The sequence below is a fragment of the Delphinapterus leucas genome, chromosome 12 (genome assembly GCF_059928025.1).
Source record: "Delphinapterus leucas isolate spDelLeu-1000000601 "Yukka" chromosome 12, BTC_Dleu_Yukka2, whole genome shotgun sequence".
NCBI classification, from domain to species: Eukaryota; Metazoa; Chordata; class Mammalia; order Artiodactyla; family Monodontidae; genus Delphinapterus; species Delphinapterus leucas.
The window spans coordinates 84,122,037-84,138,929 of record NC_143140.1 but is presented as its reverse complement, the minus strand read 5'-3'; the positions used below and the strand labels follow the sequence as shown (position 1 = coordinate 84,138,929).

Below are 16,893 nucleotides of genomic sequence, written 5' to 3'. Positions count from 1 at the left end.
CTCTTGGCCTTTACAGAAAAAGTTGGCCTTTTATGGAAAAAATTTCTGTATTCATCTTATTTTCTTATCTTTTCAAAAAGAAGAAAAAGATGAAGATGGTCCTGAATGAACATGTCATCTTCTATATTGAAAGGACAAATGGGTTCTGATTTTCGTGTCTGTTTTTGTTACTATAAAAAGAATTTTTATGTTTCACAGATATCTGTGATATTTCAATAACTGATACTGGTGCTTGGAATAATCAACCTGTGGAATGGCAGCTAGACGGGAAAAAATGTGAACTTAGTTACATTTCGCAGCTGACTGAGTTTTGGCTTGAACGTGAGTGAGTTAAATCCTGCCAGGTTCCGACTCGTCATTACATCTGTGGCCGTGTGGGTAGTAGCTCTTTTAGGTATGGTTTAAAACCACCTCCAAGGGTACTGTGTTTATAAATTGGTTGGCACAGGGTGGGATCCTTGTCAGTCTGCTGTGATGCCATGCGAAGGATGCTGTTTCCTTAACTGTCAGGATTTGGGCAAAGTCGGCAGCATTCAGGCTGGTTTAGTTACGCTGTGAACCTGAGCAAGGGGTGTATACAATTATATCACCGAGAATGGTGGGAAAAAATGTGCTCCCGATTATTTTGCCATTGCTGGTCCGCGTTCCATTGATCCTTTAACACTTGTTGCATTGTGCGTGTTCTTCTTCTTAAAGTGGATAGAGCCTTGTCTTCTGCTCTGAGATGTGCTACTCTTGTTTAGGAAAGTAATGGGGAAATTATTTGTGGTTGATAAATGAGCTGCCACCAGGAAGATGCTGTGGCCAAGTGATGTGAGAGCTGGTCTGGGAAGCAGGCTTTTGCATTTTAATCCAGGCTTTTCTGCACACTCCTGGCTCTGCGACCTCCAGGGAGATGGTGGTGTGTGTTTTCCCCGTTTGTACAGTGTTGCTCCCCTAGATGTGGCTGTGTACTAACCTGTAAGTGTTTTGCACTGCCCAGAAGATATCTGAGTCCTGTTTATTATTAAAACTGTTTGTTTTTCATACAGTAAGACATGTTTGAGTTTAGTCTTGTCCTTTCTGGGAACATTACTTTTTGGACTTTTCTGCTATTTCAGATCGTCTCTTTCACTTTGTGGTAGGACTTGGAGGGCAGGTCAATAACTTTGAAATCCACAGTGTGGGAGGAGAGCAGGCAGGATGGACTGGAGGCACGTTGTGGACCTCAAGTGGGATAATTAACGTAACAGCTGCCTCCCCGCTTACCTCCCTTCCCTACCTCTTAAAATATTAGACTAAAGTGAACAGCGCTGGACAAATGCCAGAACCTAAAGCTGTGTTTTATCTCTTACAATTTCCTCCTAATTTCCTTTGTAGACAAAGTTTTGACCTCAGACTCATTCTGGACATGTTTCGTGTAGCAGAGTGCCAGTGAATGCATTTGACACGAGGGTCACAGAGAGTTCTTAAATGAATGTGCCTTTTCTGGGTTGGGGAGGATTTTAGATCATTTCACTAAAATATCTTTAGCCTTGCTATAATCTCCTTTTAAAATATTCTTATGGTAATGCATCTATTGATTATACTGTGTTTAACCCATTCACACCATATAGATCTTTGTGTATATAAATAGGTGGTAAGTTTTTGCCTTGAACTGTCCATCCCCTGGACAGTTAATATGTGTTTGCTGTTGTCCCTGGTATTATGGAAGACATTTTTATGTAAACAGTTTAGTGGCTGTTGATTTTATGATGGACAGGAAATGAGTAGAATTAGAAGTAAGAGATGGGGAGGAAAAAACAAAAACCACTGGAAAGTTTTGGAAAGAAAAGTGCTGATAGGATCTTTAGGAATCTAAAATAGGGAATAGCTATTGATTAAGGTTCCAAAACCGATAGGGAGCAAGGAGAAAAACTCCCTTTTGTGAACACTGACCTTGGCTGGCTGGAGTGGCTTAGGAGAGAGTGACTTGTTTTCTGAGGCAAACCAGGACCACTTCCCAGGATTGAGTTCAGAGTCGGAGCCCAATTTTTCTCCCTCTGTCTGGGGCAGAGGGTGACTGGGACCGGCTGTAGAGCTGCTTTTTCCAGTAGCTATTAGCCATATGTGACTATTTATATTAAAATTAATTAAAGTGAAATAATAAAATTCAGTTCCTTAGTCACAGAGCTACATTTCAAGTGCTCAGTAGCTACTTGTGGCCAGTGTCTACCATATTTGGATAGTACAGATAGAGAACATCTTCATCATTGCAGAAAGTTCTGCTGGGGACAGCATTTGTCTCTAGGGTGGGATTGAGAGTAAAAATGTGTAATTGTGAGACCCATTTTCGTTGCCAGATCAACCAAACCCTAGTTTCCTAAAGACCGAGGCAGGGGCAGATTTGTTTTTAAGGTTGAAGTAGCCTGAGAAAGTGAACAAAGTTGGAATCCTTACACGTATGAAGTGATGCCACCTACCTGTGTGCTTAAGTGAAATACCTGTAATGTATCCACCTGCCCTGGGTGCTTCTGTGCACTCGTGTACCCCTGAGTGTACCCCTGAGATGACTCACTGTTTACCCAGCCATGGCAACAGTTAAAAACTGGTATCATTTTTGTTATGGGGAGAAATAGTGAAGGAAGAGGAATCTATTCTAGCAATTTGTATTTAACTTGATCTTGCTTATGAACTTATTAAACTGTGAAGTATACTTCTTAGGCTGAAACTTAATTGACCCAAGTCAGTAAAATGGATTTGATTGTGTGACTGTGAAACTCCTTAATCACCATGTATGTTAGACCACAGACAGAGCTAGTAGGAATGGGGAAAGAAAGTGGCGGAGAAGTTGTGTGAGGTTTGTCCTTAGGTAAAATGTGTACAATTTATGACACCAGAAGAGTGAGCATCTGCCTCTTTCCTTTTCTCCTGTCTCATGTGTTGTTTCTCTAGCCAGACCAGGAAATGACCCCTGATGGCTAACTTCTAATGACGTGAGATCTCAGTGGAAGGTTTGTAGTACGTGTCTAGATTTTTGGAGATTCATTTCATTTCTTACTTTGTACTGTCTCGATGCCTTATCTTAAATTAAGCAATTTCTGAAGGAGACAGATATTAGGGAAAAGATTAGTGAAAATAATCAGATCTGGTCTGAGAAATTATTCATTTACTGTCTTTCATTGTGGGACACTTAAGTCAATAATCCTTTCCTAATTATGTTTCTATAGTAGAGGTTCTTTGGAGCTAATATAATCAGTTTCTTGTTCTCTTCTTATTGTGGAATGGGGTGGAAGGGGATGGAATTTTCCTTCCTTTCTTTGTTCCTTCTTTACTGCTTTTTAAAATTATAATCTATATAGAAAAAGCAAAACTGCAGTGACAGAAAGAAGATCAGAGGTTGCCAGGGCCTGGGGGTTGGGGAAAGTGACTATGCAGGGGTATGAGGGATGTTTTGGGGGCAATGCAAATGTTCTGTATTGTGATTGTGATGGTGCTTATGTGACTATATACATTTGTTCAAATTGATTATGTCGTGCACTTAAAATTAGTGAGTTTTATGCATCATAAAGTATACCTTAATAAAACTGATTAAAATTTCTGAAGTACCTTAAAACATAAAATAAAATTATAATCTATTATAGCTACATCTGTCTATCCTTCTAGTCCCACGATTTGTTTTTTGGGAAAAAAAAAAAAAAAGAATCAGAGAAACTGAATGGAAATGAAAAGAACCAGTTAACAAGCTACATTCTCCTTTATTTTAATATTAAAAGTGGTAGGTTTGTAGAAGATTGAGGTTTAAAATTTCCTGTAACACTAAGATGAATTTAATCCTCTTTGAGTTCAAGAAATAAATGTTGTCTACAGTAATAAAAGTTCCGAGTAATTCATGGTGTCATTGGCTATAGAAAGCTGAGTTTCCTGCTTTTAGTTCAGAGCTCTTGTTATAAGTCGGCAGGCTGACTGAATAAGGGGACACTTCCCTTTAATCATAGTCACAAGTGCTTCAAAACAGGCTGTGTCATGTGGCTCTTTATCCACTCAGTTTTGAGTCTTTGATTCTCTGATTTAAAAAGCCATGGTGGGGCTTCCCTGGTGGCGTAGTGGTTGAGAGTCCGCCTGCTGATGCAGGGGACACGGGTTCGTGCCCCGGTCCAGGAAGATCCCACATGCTGCGGAGCGGCTGGGTCCTGAGCCATGGCCTAAGAGCCTGCGTGTCCGGATCCTGTGCTCCGCAACGGGAGAGGCCACGGCGGTGAGAGGCCCGTGTACCGAAAAAAAAAAAAAAAAAAAAAGCCATGGTGAAAATACATCTTTTTATTTTTGTCTTCTCTACTGAAGGACAATGCCATATTTTGATCTCCAGAAAATGACAGTGGAAAAAAAAAAGAATGAATATCAAGTTTAGATGGAACATCACTGTTAATACAGAAGACTCATTTTTGTTCTGAAATTTACATTTTTTTTTAAAGCTCACAAAGACAATTTCAGTTAATGCATCTGAAGAGTTTTTTTTCTTTATAATTGTTCTTAACTCTTTTCTATATAAATTTTTTAAAAATATTTTTTATTTTCTAAGAAGCAACATGCCACATAAATCTAAACTTCACATAAAACCTAATGAAAGTTTGCAATGTTTTCATTCAGGGTATTGTCTTTTGTTGTTACTGTTGCTACTTACCATTGTTCATCTTGCCAAAAGAAAAAAGTTCTCACAGACTCCCTGGCTTATTTATGCTTTATGTCTCTTGATTTGGGGACATGGCTCACCCCTCCCTGAGGCATTAGAGATGGGGCTATAACAGAGGAGGGACCAAGGGACAGGCTAGATGCAGTGGGGACAAAAGCAGTGATCAGATCCAAAGAGGGCTCACCGGCCTCTCAGAAGAGTGAGGTCCAGGTTGGCCGAAGCTGACTGAAAGAAGCTTCTAACACATCATAGGGGATGGAGCAGGTCAGGATAGAACTTAGGGGGCTTAAACAGTTTGCTAGTTTGTGCTAGATCCAGGATGACTGGCCACTTCTCTTTTTTCTTGTCCAGTGCCCATCCTGGTTTCTGTCTCATCGCTTTGCCCGTTCTTGGACAGGGCGTGTGGAAGGGGGCATATACAGCATCGTGATCCAAAGCTTGTACCCTCGATGCAGATTGCCTTGGTTAGAATCCCCCCCGACTCCCACCGATTAGCTGTGTGACTCCGGAGAATTTATTGAATGTCTCTGTGCCTCAGTTTTCTTACCTGCAAAATAGGGATAATATCACTTCCACCCTCATACGCTGTTTTACCTGAGATAATATTTGCCGAGCACTAAGCCCGGTTTCTGGCATAAAGTGTTCAATAGTGTTGGCCATATATTATAACCAATTTTTAAATGATACCACATTCTTGCTTTGGGATGCTATTGACAGTTTAATATACCCCAGAAATATTTTCACTTTTTTCTTAAAAAAAGGATGAAACGCCAATTTAGGATGTGTACATGCAGTTGAATACTGAAATTCATCCTCCCCCCAAAGTCACGTCAGATTTACATGTCATTTCTTGTTGTTACTTGGGATTTGTTCTTTATCTGGAAGAGAGTAGTCTAGGGCAATATTATCACGTGAAACGGAATTTTTAAAAGCATCCAGGTAAGTCAAACACTGTTCAGAAAGAACGGAGGTTAGAAGCTCACAAGATGGAAATGACCTTCCAGGTGAATTGATGTTTAGTCAGTGCTGTTCTGTTTCTGTGTGACTTTTATCTGATGGAAATTCCTCCATTCAATGACTGCTTTACGTCTGCTGTCCTGGAAATGCAGTCATGAGTAATACACACAGAGCCCAGCTCTCGCAGACCTTGCACCTGACTTAGAAAGACAGCAGTGAACAAGGTGGTTCAGAGATGACAGAGGTGATGGCTAGAGAGTGACCTCAGGAGGTACTTGGCAGTGTCTGGAGGCATTTTTGTTTGTCACAACTGGGGACCGGATGCTACTGATACCTAACGAGTAGAGGCCAGCTAAACATTCTACCATCTACAGGAATCCCACCCCCCAACCCAAACAAACAATTATTAGGCTTTCAGTGTCACTAGGGCCCAGGATGAGGAACTGCTCCAGATGGTCCTGGAAGCCTTGAAGAGGAGGGGACATTTGGCTAATTAGGATGTGATAGGAAAGAGCTGTCCATGCCAAACTTTGTGGGAGGAGAATTTCGGGAAGAGAAACTAGCAAGACAAAGTCCCTGAGGCAAGAGGAACAGAGGCAAGGCTGGTGTGGCCCATGTGGGTGAGATCAACACTGTGAGCAAATCATGTAGGGTTTTGTGGCTGACATAGGAGTTATTCAGGTAACTCAGTGGGTTTTTGGTTATTATGAGAGTTTGGACATTGTTGATTGTTTTGAATTTTTCCCTTTGATTTTGTTTTCCAGAATTATGGCCTTGAAACCGACAATATGAAAAACTTGGTTCTAAAACTGCGAGCATCTTCCCACAATTTACAGAATTACATAAGCAGCCGGAGAAAAAGTCCAGCCTATGATGGGAACACCTCCCACAAGCCCCCCAATGAGTTCCTGACTTCTGTGGTGGAGCTCATAGGCGCTGCCAAGGCCTTATTAGCTTGGCTGGACCGGTAAGTGATGGGTGTGCTTTACTGTCCTGTAAAGGGAGGGTCTGAGATGCAGAGAAGTCAGTGTTTTGCCTGAGGAAGAGGAACCTTTATCCCTTTCTTGCCCTTGCCATTGGACCTGTCCTGGAGTTTGGGGTCAGTGGTCCATTTTAGGGCCCCTTTGGAAGTTCCTGAGGTGAATAGCAGGAACAAATTAACCTCAGCTTAGAGAAGAGTTTAAGTTGAGTTTTACTGAGGTTAAACGTTACTGGTTATTTGTTTGTATGAAGGCTGTTAGTTGACTTTTGAAGGGATGTTCATTCTCTTGGCTCATTTTTGGATGTGTTTTTATCTAGAACTTCTCTGTCTCTGTTCTATTGAGATTCCTATTTTGTGTGTTACTTGAGAGGAAACAGTTACATAACAATTTAAACCAGCCTGTTGTGTAGCTGTGCTTGTTAACACACAGTGTGGGAATCCCAGTGGGTTCATCCTCTCCACTTTTTTTTTAAAGAGAATTTCCATTGCTTTCTAGGGCTCCATTTACAGGGATCACTGATTTCTCAATAACGAAGAACAAAATCATTCAGCTTTGCTTGGACCTGACCACTACAGTCCAGAAGGTCAGTACATCACTGGCGTTTTCTAAAAGTTTTTTTTCCATTTTCCTTTTCTTCAAAGGGTTTACATGCAGGTATGAAGTACCATTCTTTCTCCCCCTTATCCCCCCATCAGGGCTGGGGAGAGATGAAGGGCTTTAAGTTAGATGCCTTTACAGATAGTTTCTGTGAAAGATGACCAGTGACCTTTACATCAAAGATTACCTTCTTTTGCTTTAAAATAGTTGAGCTAATAGCCCTGTACTTTCTCTAAAATGTTAGAGCACTTAATCTTTTTTAAATAGAAATTCTGGAGTAACTACATTTCACCATAATCTTTGTTCTGAGTATGTTACTGTATCTGCTTGTTAATTTTCTTTCCATTTTGACCTCTGGTGGTTAGGCTAACCAGTCAGTAGGAGCTTGGTGGTGATTCAGTAACAAACAGCCCCCAAACCTCAGCAATTTATTCCTGGATTATCTACATCCAAATGGGTCAGCTGAGGGATCTGCTTCAGCTCGCCTCACTTCAGGTTGTAGGCTAACAGAACAACCAGTATCTTATGTTGTTTGTCTCTGGGGCAGAGGTGCAGAGAACCTGGGTGATTCTCACACTGACAAATGTTCTGGTTTGGAAGTGACACGTCAGTTTCACACACAGCTCATTTGCCAGACCTTCACATCTTAGTGAAGGCCAGGAAGATATTAACTGGCATGTAGCAGACTGTTGTAAAATTACTTTTGAATTGAGTTGAGGCCATAAAATGTAAGGAAGAACTTGTTCTTTTTTCACATGTCACTAGGTTTGAAAATTCTGTGATTGCACATTTGTTTCCACTGGTGATTTGGCAAAAAGTAAAGAACATCCTTTCCTCAGTTCCAACCATGCCATAAAGTAGATGCAGTTCTGAAAAGCTATGTGCTTTCTGTCTGTTCCCGGGAACATGAAGAGTGAAGTTTGGCTGTTGTTTAAGGTCCAGTCCTGAGCAGCCCTTGAACTTGAGGCACGTGGGACTTCATCATTATGCTTTTGAGGCCATGTTCTTAGGAAAATGCTCAGAGCAGTAAAGTGGCTCTGAGTTTCAGCTCTTTTTTATGGTGCATAAAATAATCTTGACAGAAAGAGTCTGATACCAATCACGGTAGATTCATCATGTAGCCACCAAGTCCTGGCATTTGCGGTAGAGGCTGCCCAGGGGTACAGATCCCACTCAAAAGGGTGCCCACTGGGCATTCTCATCACTTACCCCTGTTTACTGGGGCCGCATGATGCCTGGCCCATGATTCATGGTACTTTTTAAATGTGTGTTTAAACGAATGAGATAATGCTTTTGACAAATATGCTGTTGAGAATTTGTCACTTATCAGGAAAAATTTAACCCAAACTTAAGGGACACAACAGGTATTGTTTCTATTTGTGTTTATTTTTTGTTTTTGTTTTCCTTTTGGTGCTCATTGAGCGTATGCTTCAGAGACAGACAGCTATGGGTTCAAATCCTACTGCTACCATTACTTAGCCCTGGGACATTGGACAAGTCACTTCAAACTTATGAGTCTCAATTTTCTTACCTGTAAAACGGGAATACTAACAGTTACCTTACCAGATGATTTGCTGGAATTTCTACAAGTTATTGTGGAGTAAGAAAAAAGGGAAAAAAAGTGTAAGAGGAAGACAAATGGTGACCAAAATTTTTTTAAATGTATGTATATATGTATTTGTAATATGCAGTACATCTGAAAACCTATATACAAAGGAATATATAAATACAGTGGGCAATTTGGAAGAAAAGTTGGGTTTACTTTGGCTGGAAGAAAAGTTGGGATTACTTTGGCTGGGAGAAAAGTGGGGAGAGAATGTAGGAGGCAAGCCAAAGAACAGAAAACACTTATTCTTTTACAAAAAGCATGTATGTGACCACATTTTACTCATGCAAAATTAGATCTAGAGAATTAGTATAGAATATTTAAAAAATAGTAATACCTACATCAAAAGATTATGAAGATTAAATAAGATATATGTATAGCACAGTGCCTACTTAAGAAATAGTAGCCTATAGTAGGAAATATAAAAATCTTTTCTGGTACTGCTTTTCTGGAGCCGAACTTGATGGCTTAAGAAGACGACAAAGTTAACAAACATGTTGGGATTTCTGGTACTTTTTAGTTTATTTCAATTTGAACAATTTTTAAGGATTAAGACTGGCAATGTGTAAATATATGTGGGAATGTCATTTTATGAACTTAGTTTGAAAAACATGTTTAGCTCTTGACGGACGTGTGTTTTCTGTAGTAATTGGAGAACGTAGTCGCTTTGGCAAGTAGTAAAATTTGTGTGCACAGTTGAAGGATGAGTGGAATGTCTTTTTCCACGTGCGGTGTCGTGGCAGCAGCAAGGCTGAATTTGCCAGGGGTTTCACACCCTCTCACAACTGTGAGAAGTGCAGTTTATCTCCAAACTTCTTGGCAAAAGATCTTTTGACTCTTTAGGAAGAAACCTGCCTTTTCCATTTATTGCTTTTTTTTTTCCTGGAGAATTGAAGGAATAAAAGCTGTGTCTCTTTATTTCTGATGACAAGGAACATGTTCTCCTAGAGTCTTTTTTCTCTGTGTCCGTGTGTTTGAAGACAGGCGTTTGTCTGTCCCTTTTCTTCTTTCTCTGTTCCACATACTGCCACTCTCCCTGCCTCTTTCTTGTTACTTTCTCTGCATCCTTCCCTCTGATGACAGTGTGTACCTCTCCAGGTTGGAAGGATAAACAGTTGTTGTTTTCTTCCTCCATAAGAAAAGGGCACTCTTCTTCTTCCTTGTGCTAATTAACTTTTTTTCTTTCCTTTTTTTAGTTGAAGTATAGTTAATTCACCATGTTGTGTTAGTTTCAGGTGTATAGCAAAGCGATTCATTTACGTCCCACGCCGAGTCCGTGGATAGACCTTCCATCCAGTTTTCAGGCTATAATTTCAGGTGAAGTCTCCTGGTGGGAAGGGATTCTGATCTCTTTCTTTAATCGGTCCTCCTGAAGTTGCGAGGGCATGAAAACTGGCAGGAGACAACATGGCAGTGGTAGATGCCGGGTTCCAGTGTAGGAAGAAATGCTGAGCAGTAGAGAGCCCAGAAAAACTGCGTGGAAAGAAAGCATACCGTCCAGCAGAGGAGGGAAAGTCAGGAGACCATTTGTGGGAGCTGGTTGGGTCTCAGGTGTGGACTGTCTGCCTGACCTGTGTTGTCGCGTTTAATTCTCAACAGTTCTCTGAGACAGGTTTTATCATCCACACTTTCCAGAGAAGGAAACTGAGCTATGGAGAGGTTAAACCCGTCTCCCAAGGCTCCTCAGTTAGTAAGAGAGTAGAATAAGGAAGAGTGGCAGAGAAGGGGCAGCTGCTAGCTGCCCTGGCTGGGTCTCTGCCAGGTTGATTGGCCTGAGCCTGCTGATTCAGGTGACCAAGGAATGTGACAAAGCTCAGGCCTGCTGTCGGGGTCATAAGGGCTGACTTGCTTCCAGTTCTTCTTTTTTCCATTCTGTTGCCTTCATGCCAAATAGCATGAAGTCAGGCCTGCAGCTGCTTCCTCCCGGTAGGAATGGGTGTGGGAACCCACGTTCACGGGGGCGGAAGATAAAAAGCGGCACTTTCACACGCTGCCTTGGACAGTTCGTGGAGACAGGTGCGCCCCTCTCCCACTGGCTCCATCACCACAGGAGCCCATTTTCCTGGTGGCTTCTCGGATCCGTCAAGGAATCAACCATGAGGTCACACATGCACCTTGATGCTTGGGCCCCGGTGTATGGACAGGAGCTCTCTGCCGGTGGGTGATTACCTCCTGAGGACAACAGCCCTCGTGTCATTTGGGATGTGTAGTGAAAAATCATAAACACAAATCATTAGTTTTATTTCTAGCACGAGACTGTGTAAGTATTCTGTTTTGCTACAGTTGACATTTATTTGAGAATTCTGTCCTTCAGCTGGTGTGAGTAGGGGAGGGGCCATCACAGCAGTTGACGGTTTAGTTCCACGCACAAGTTGGAGGACGAAAAGCACACTTTTGAACTGTAATCATTCATATTTTACAGCAGTTGTTCCTGGAGTTTGAATTTATGTCTGATTCACACATGCAAAAATACATTCCCAAGTTTCCTTTTTTTAAGTGTTTTCTCACTAGGCTGCTCTTTTCCTGAGAGTCTGTAAATTTTGGGAGCAGTGGAGTGACTATTATTTCCCACATTTTTACCTAGTAGAGAAAATTGAAAAACCTTTTAAGAAGAAGGCACCTAACATCTGATTATAAAATGACATAGGGTAGAATATCATACATTTTCACCCCTACCCCCAGTGGCAGTAAAATGTGACCTAAAATGACATTTTGATTGAAGTGAACATCTTTGTTTGATGAATCCAGCAGACTTGATCAGTATCCTTCCTGTACATAACATAATTCGCATTTTCCTTCGGGTGCCCCAGTTTGGGATTTACTGAATGGTGCCAAATAAACTGTCAAGAATCTCGTTGATCTCCCTCTTCTTCTGTATGCACTCTGCCGTGTTGATTGAAATCTGCTGTAGGTACGCTTTAGAAGGTTAACTGAGAGTTTCACGTTCCACCGGACAATGGTTATTCCTATCATCAGCTAACTGGGTTCATACGGTTCCGAGTCTTTTGTTCCTAAGCTGAGTAAACAATGCTTTGCATTCCAGCCCATTCTTTAATGTCATCAATAGCATACCTCAAGACCACTTTTCTGGCAGTGTGTTAATGAACGTTTTGTTGAACGCTTTTCATCTATTAAGGACTGAAATATCTGATTTAATCTCAGCGGTGCTTAAAATAAACTCTGTGGCTAAGTTTACTCAAGCCCTTATTTGAAAGCTATTCTTATGGGCAGGCCCAGAGCGAAAGACTCCAGGCTTGTTGGCCCAGTGCTGGCTCAGCCTGGGGTCACATTTGAGAGTCGTTGTCAACTTTCTTGGACTCTTTCTGGCTTCCTACTCTCTGTACGGTCTGGATAATAGGTGGACTTTGAGTTCTGGTGATTTTTGTAGGCTTTCTGATTAAATAATTGGTCAGATGGGTCCTTGGATGATTAGCGTCCTGGGTCAGGAGAGATTGAAATCTTAGGAGGAGTCAAATGTCAGCTCCTTTCCTGTCTGCCCTCTTCTTCCATCCAGGTCTCTCCTCCAGATGGTCCAGGACCGCTCAGGCTGCAGGGTGGGAGGTGTGTCAGGGACCTCCTTGGACCCCAGGAAATATCTAGTGAGCTAAGCCAACGGTTTCTGAAAGTTTTTAGCTCTTATAGCTTTCATTTTCTTCTTTCTTCCTTTAGGATTGCCTTGTAGCAGAAATGGAGGATAAAGTTCTGGCTGTAGTAAGTATACCTTCTAAAAGTTACAGTAAAATTCCTTTTCCCAAAACAGTGGGAATCACATGAATTAACGTAAATGTACTGTGGCTAATTATTTCAGGATATGCTTCGAAATATCTGCTTTTGGGATATGAGTCTATTAATTTAGGTGGAAAAGGAAGAATAAAAATTATTTAACAATAAGACCAAGTCCTGTGAAAATTCCTGTGCTTAACTTGGGTATATTGGGGTCTCTGCTTTACTCTTTTTCTCCCTGCTCTGAAGCCTTCATCAGGGTACAATTATACTTAAATTACTAACTAGCCTGTTAATTAGGGTGAAACTGATGTGCAAATTTCACTTTAGGACATTTTGTTTAAAAAAAAAATCTTGGCAAAAAAACCTTATGATAGAGGGGAGATGTACTGTGACTGTTTAAAGAGCATTCTGTAACTATTCATCATCGCTTCCTCCTTTTGACATAAGCCAGCCTGCGCTCTTTTGATAAGGCCTTCCTCCTACTGGTGTTGAGGAATTTAGCAATGAAACGTCTATAAATATATTTTCCATAAATAGGGAGGCTAAACACATTGGAGGGATGTAAAAAGTGTCACTTCTTGGATTCTCCCCCCTTGGGAAAAAAAGAAATCACTCTTTGGAATCTCCTGATTTCCTTAGTTGTTTAATTTTCAAAGGTTAGATGAATCTGATCGGGAGAAATAACCACACGTAGCCACTGTGATTTCTACACGGGGACCACTTAATAGGGATCCTCACGTCTCTACAGTTGTACCTGCTCAGTGTTTGGCGTTCAGAGAATGTGAGCCATCACTAAAAAGATCATAGACCTAAATGTAAAACGCAAAACTATAAAATGCCTAGAAATAACAGGAGAAAATCTTGGTGACCTCGGGTTTGGCGATGAGTTTTTAGATACAACACGAAAAGCGTGATCCATGAGAGAAAAACGGATGAGGTAGACGGCATTAAAATGAAAAACACTGCTCCATCAATGCACTGAGAATGAAAAGACAAGACTGGGAGAAACTATTTTCTGAAACACATATCAGATAAAGGACTTGTAGCCAAAATACACAGAGAATTCTTAAAACTCAATAATAAGAAAACAAACAACCTAATTAAAAAGTGGACAAAAGGTCCGAACAGACGCCTCATGGAAAATGATATACAGCTGGCAGATAAGTATATGAAAAGATGTTCAACATCATGTTTCATTAAGGAATTGCAAATTAAAGTAACAAGGTACCACTATACATCTATTAGTATGACTATAATCCAACACGTGACGGCACCAAATGTGGGGCAGTAGGAACTCTTGTTCGTTGCTGATAGGAATGCAAAGCGGTACAGCCACACTGGAAGACCCTGTGGCAGTTTTTTACAAAACTAAACATACTCTTACCCTACGATCCAGCAGTTGTACACCTAGGTATTTACCCAAAGGAAAGAAGCTTATATCACAAGAACCTTCATAGAATGTCATAGCAGCTTTAATCCTAACTGCCAAAACTTAGAAGTAGCCAAGATGGCCTGTAGGTGACTGGTAAACAAACTGGTACATCCAGACAATGGAATGTTATTCAGCGATAAAAAGAAATGAGCTATCAAGCCTTGAAAAGATATGGAGGAATCTTAAATGCATATGACTAAGCGAAAGAAGCCAATCTGAAAAGGCTACATACTGTATGATTCCAACTATATAGGATTCTGGAAAAGACAAAACTATAGAGACAGTGAGAAGATGGGTGATTGCCAGGGGTTCATAGTAGGGGAGTGGGGACAGACAAGTAGGTGGAGCAGAGGGAACTTTTACGGTAGTGAAGCTCTTCTCTATGATACTGTGATGGTGAACATATGACATTATGCATTTGTGAAAACCCGTAGAACTGTACACCACAGAGGGTGAACCCTGATGTAAACTACAGACCTTAGTTAACAATAATGTAACACTATTGGTTGATCAGTTGTAACGCATGTACCACACTAATGCAAGATGTTAATAAAATCTTGTTATTATTAACTGTTATAATAATATAACTGTGTTGGAAACTGTGTTGGGGTAGGGAAGGAAGTATATAGAACTCTAATTTCTGCTCAGTTTTTCTCTAAAAACTGTTTAAAATATAAAATCTATTTAAAAAAAAAGGTGCAGGGCTTCCCTGGTGGCGCAGTGGTTGAGAGTCCGCCTGCCGATGCAGGGGACACGGGTTCGTGCCCCGGTCCGGGAAGATCCCACATGCCGCGGAGCGGCTGGGCCCGTGAGCCATGGCCGCTGAGCCTGCGCGTCCGGAGCCTGTGCTCCGCAACGGGAGAGGCCACAACAGTGAGAGGCCCGCGTACCGCAAAAAAAAAAAAGTGCAGGCAAAAGTATATATTTTTTTACCTTGTCCGTATTTGGTATGCAGAGAATGTGAGCAATCCCTAAAAAACCACACGGATGGCTGGGGAATACAGGATTCTTTAACTGCTGAAAAGGGGTTTCTGCCCAGCCTGTGCGCTTCAGTGCTTGTAAACGAGTTAATATAAAAGGCGCACTTTTTAAGCAAAGCTGAAATAGTGGCACTATTCCCACACATTGCAAACATGGAACCCAAGTGCCATGTGTTCACTGAGCAGTATTATCACAGTACCGTCACAACCAGAGCTAAAGATGATAGGTGAAGTGCGTTAAAAAAAAAATTCAGCCGGAGATAAACTTGGTTAATGATTGAACCTTCCCTGTTTGCCTCTCCAACTCTAGGTCAAGGTTTTAAATGGCATCTGTGATAAAACAATCCGATCTACCACGGATCCTGTTATGAGCCAGTGTGCATGTCTGGAAGAAGTTCACTTACCAAACATTAAACCTGGGGAAGGCTTGGTAAGAATTCTGACAACACATGTTTATTTTCAAATAACATCATCATTTATTAAAGTTGGTGTGTATGTGTGTGTGTGTTTTTAAATTCCTTATTGCTTTCACTAGAATTCTGAATAGTAGAATTCAGTTAGACTGTCTTCCATTATGTAGTTAGGAATTTTCCATCCTGAACTGTTGATGAGTTTTATGTCTTCAAAGTATAAAAATAAATAGTTTTAAAACTATATACTCATATCTCGAAGGAATTGTCTTAACAGTTTTATTTTTAGGTCTTAGCAATTTAAGGAGGTAGAAAACATTTCCACAAAGGAAAGGTGGCCTCTGGGTATGAAACAACATCTGCTTTGAGGTCTCTGTTACCACTTAGGCTGAGAAGAGACTGGCTGAAAGAAATGATTCTTAAGAAGAAGTTCAGAAATGCTTTAGAAGCCATGTATGAGCTCTGTAATAACAGGCCCTGAGAATACACACAGGTCGATTCCTAGATCAGCACCTAGGTACCTACATCTCCAAATACCTAGCATGCAGCCGATATGGTTAATCTGCTGAAATTTAAGTGAGGAAACTGTGAGGCCCATTGATGAGCTTAGAGGCTTTGAGTCAGAGAGTGTGGTTCAAATCCCAGCAGTCAAGTGACTTTACCTCTTTATGTGTCAATTTCCTCATCTGTCAAAAGTGAATAATAATAATGATAATAACCCTCACAGCGTTGTTGAATGTATTAAGTTAGATGATGCGTGCTGAGTGCGGATGCTGGACGAATAGTACGTGTGCAGTAATTGGTGGCTGCAGCTACTGTGGCTGTATTGATGGGGGGGAAGGGGAAGCGGGAGGGGGAGTGCCTAGTGTGTAGGTAGCTGTGGGAAGATATCAGGGCAGTCTCTGCTCTCAGGTAGGAAAACAAAAATCAACCAAATGTTGACAAGCCCACATTCCTGGTAAGGAGAAAGGTACATACCGAGACTGCTTGGCTTCAAAGTAAATGATGGCTTATAATGGAGTACACACAGAAGACTTCCAGGAGGTGGGTTTATTCACATATTGAAGCGGAGAACTGCCTCGCGTGGGCAGAAATGGAGTTGCCGTTTCAGAAGGTAAAGTTATACCAGCAAAGCTCTGGGGAGAGGAGTACTGTGTGGAGGGGGAAGCCAGTTACTCTACCGATGAATGTGATGGGAAAGGAGAGGACAGGCAGAACCGTGCAGGTGTTAGTATTGGATGAGGTGCTCGTTGCAGAGTGCGGTATGTTGCTGAGCAGGGCAAGTTCACGGTCAAAATGACTTCTGAGGAGAATCTATGTTATTATCAATACAGTATTGGTACCAGGGTGAGCAACTACTGTTTGCTCTGTTTACTTTTGCTCTTTCCCCATCTTATCAAAGTTTAATAACCCTTCTTTTTTATACATGCTGTGTCAAACTACAGAGATGTTTCCTCCACGCTAGGCATTCACCTCTGAATTTGACTGTCGGGCCTTTGAGGAAGGAGAGTATTAATCTATACGCCCCCCCTTAAAATGCAGGAGTGCCTG

The 16,893-nt window shown here is 41.3% G+C and overlaps 1 protein-coding gene across 8 annotated transcripts in view; it reads left to right on the top strand.

The window, feature by feature from the left end:
* CNKSR3 (CNKSR family member 3) overlaps window positions 1-16,893 on the top strand; it is a 107,458-nt gene that overhangs the window by 64,122 nt on the left and 26,443 nt on the right. For 7 of the 8 annotated variants that reach the window (XM_089922169.1, XM_089922173.1, XM_089922168.1 and 4 more), the window contains 4 exons: window positions 6,373-6,575; window positions 7,087-7,174; window positions 12,464-12,505; window positions 15,243-15,362. In XM_089922169.1, the coding sequence (XP_089778295.1) occupies window positions 6,397-6,575; window positions 7,087-7,174; window positions 12,464-12,505; window positions 15,243-15,362 (429 nt within the window). In that variant the 5' untranslated portion in view covers window positions 6,373-6,396. Of the gene's footprint in view, window positions 1-359; window positions 2,980-6,372; window positions 6,576-7,086; window positions 7,175-12,463; window positions 12,506-15,242; window positions 15,363-16,893 lie in introns of those variants that run through there. The other variant, XM_089922174.1, reaches the window with a different exon arrangement.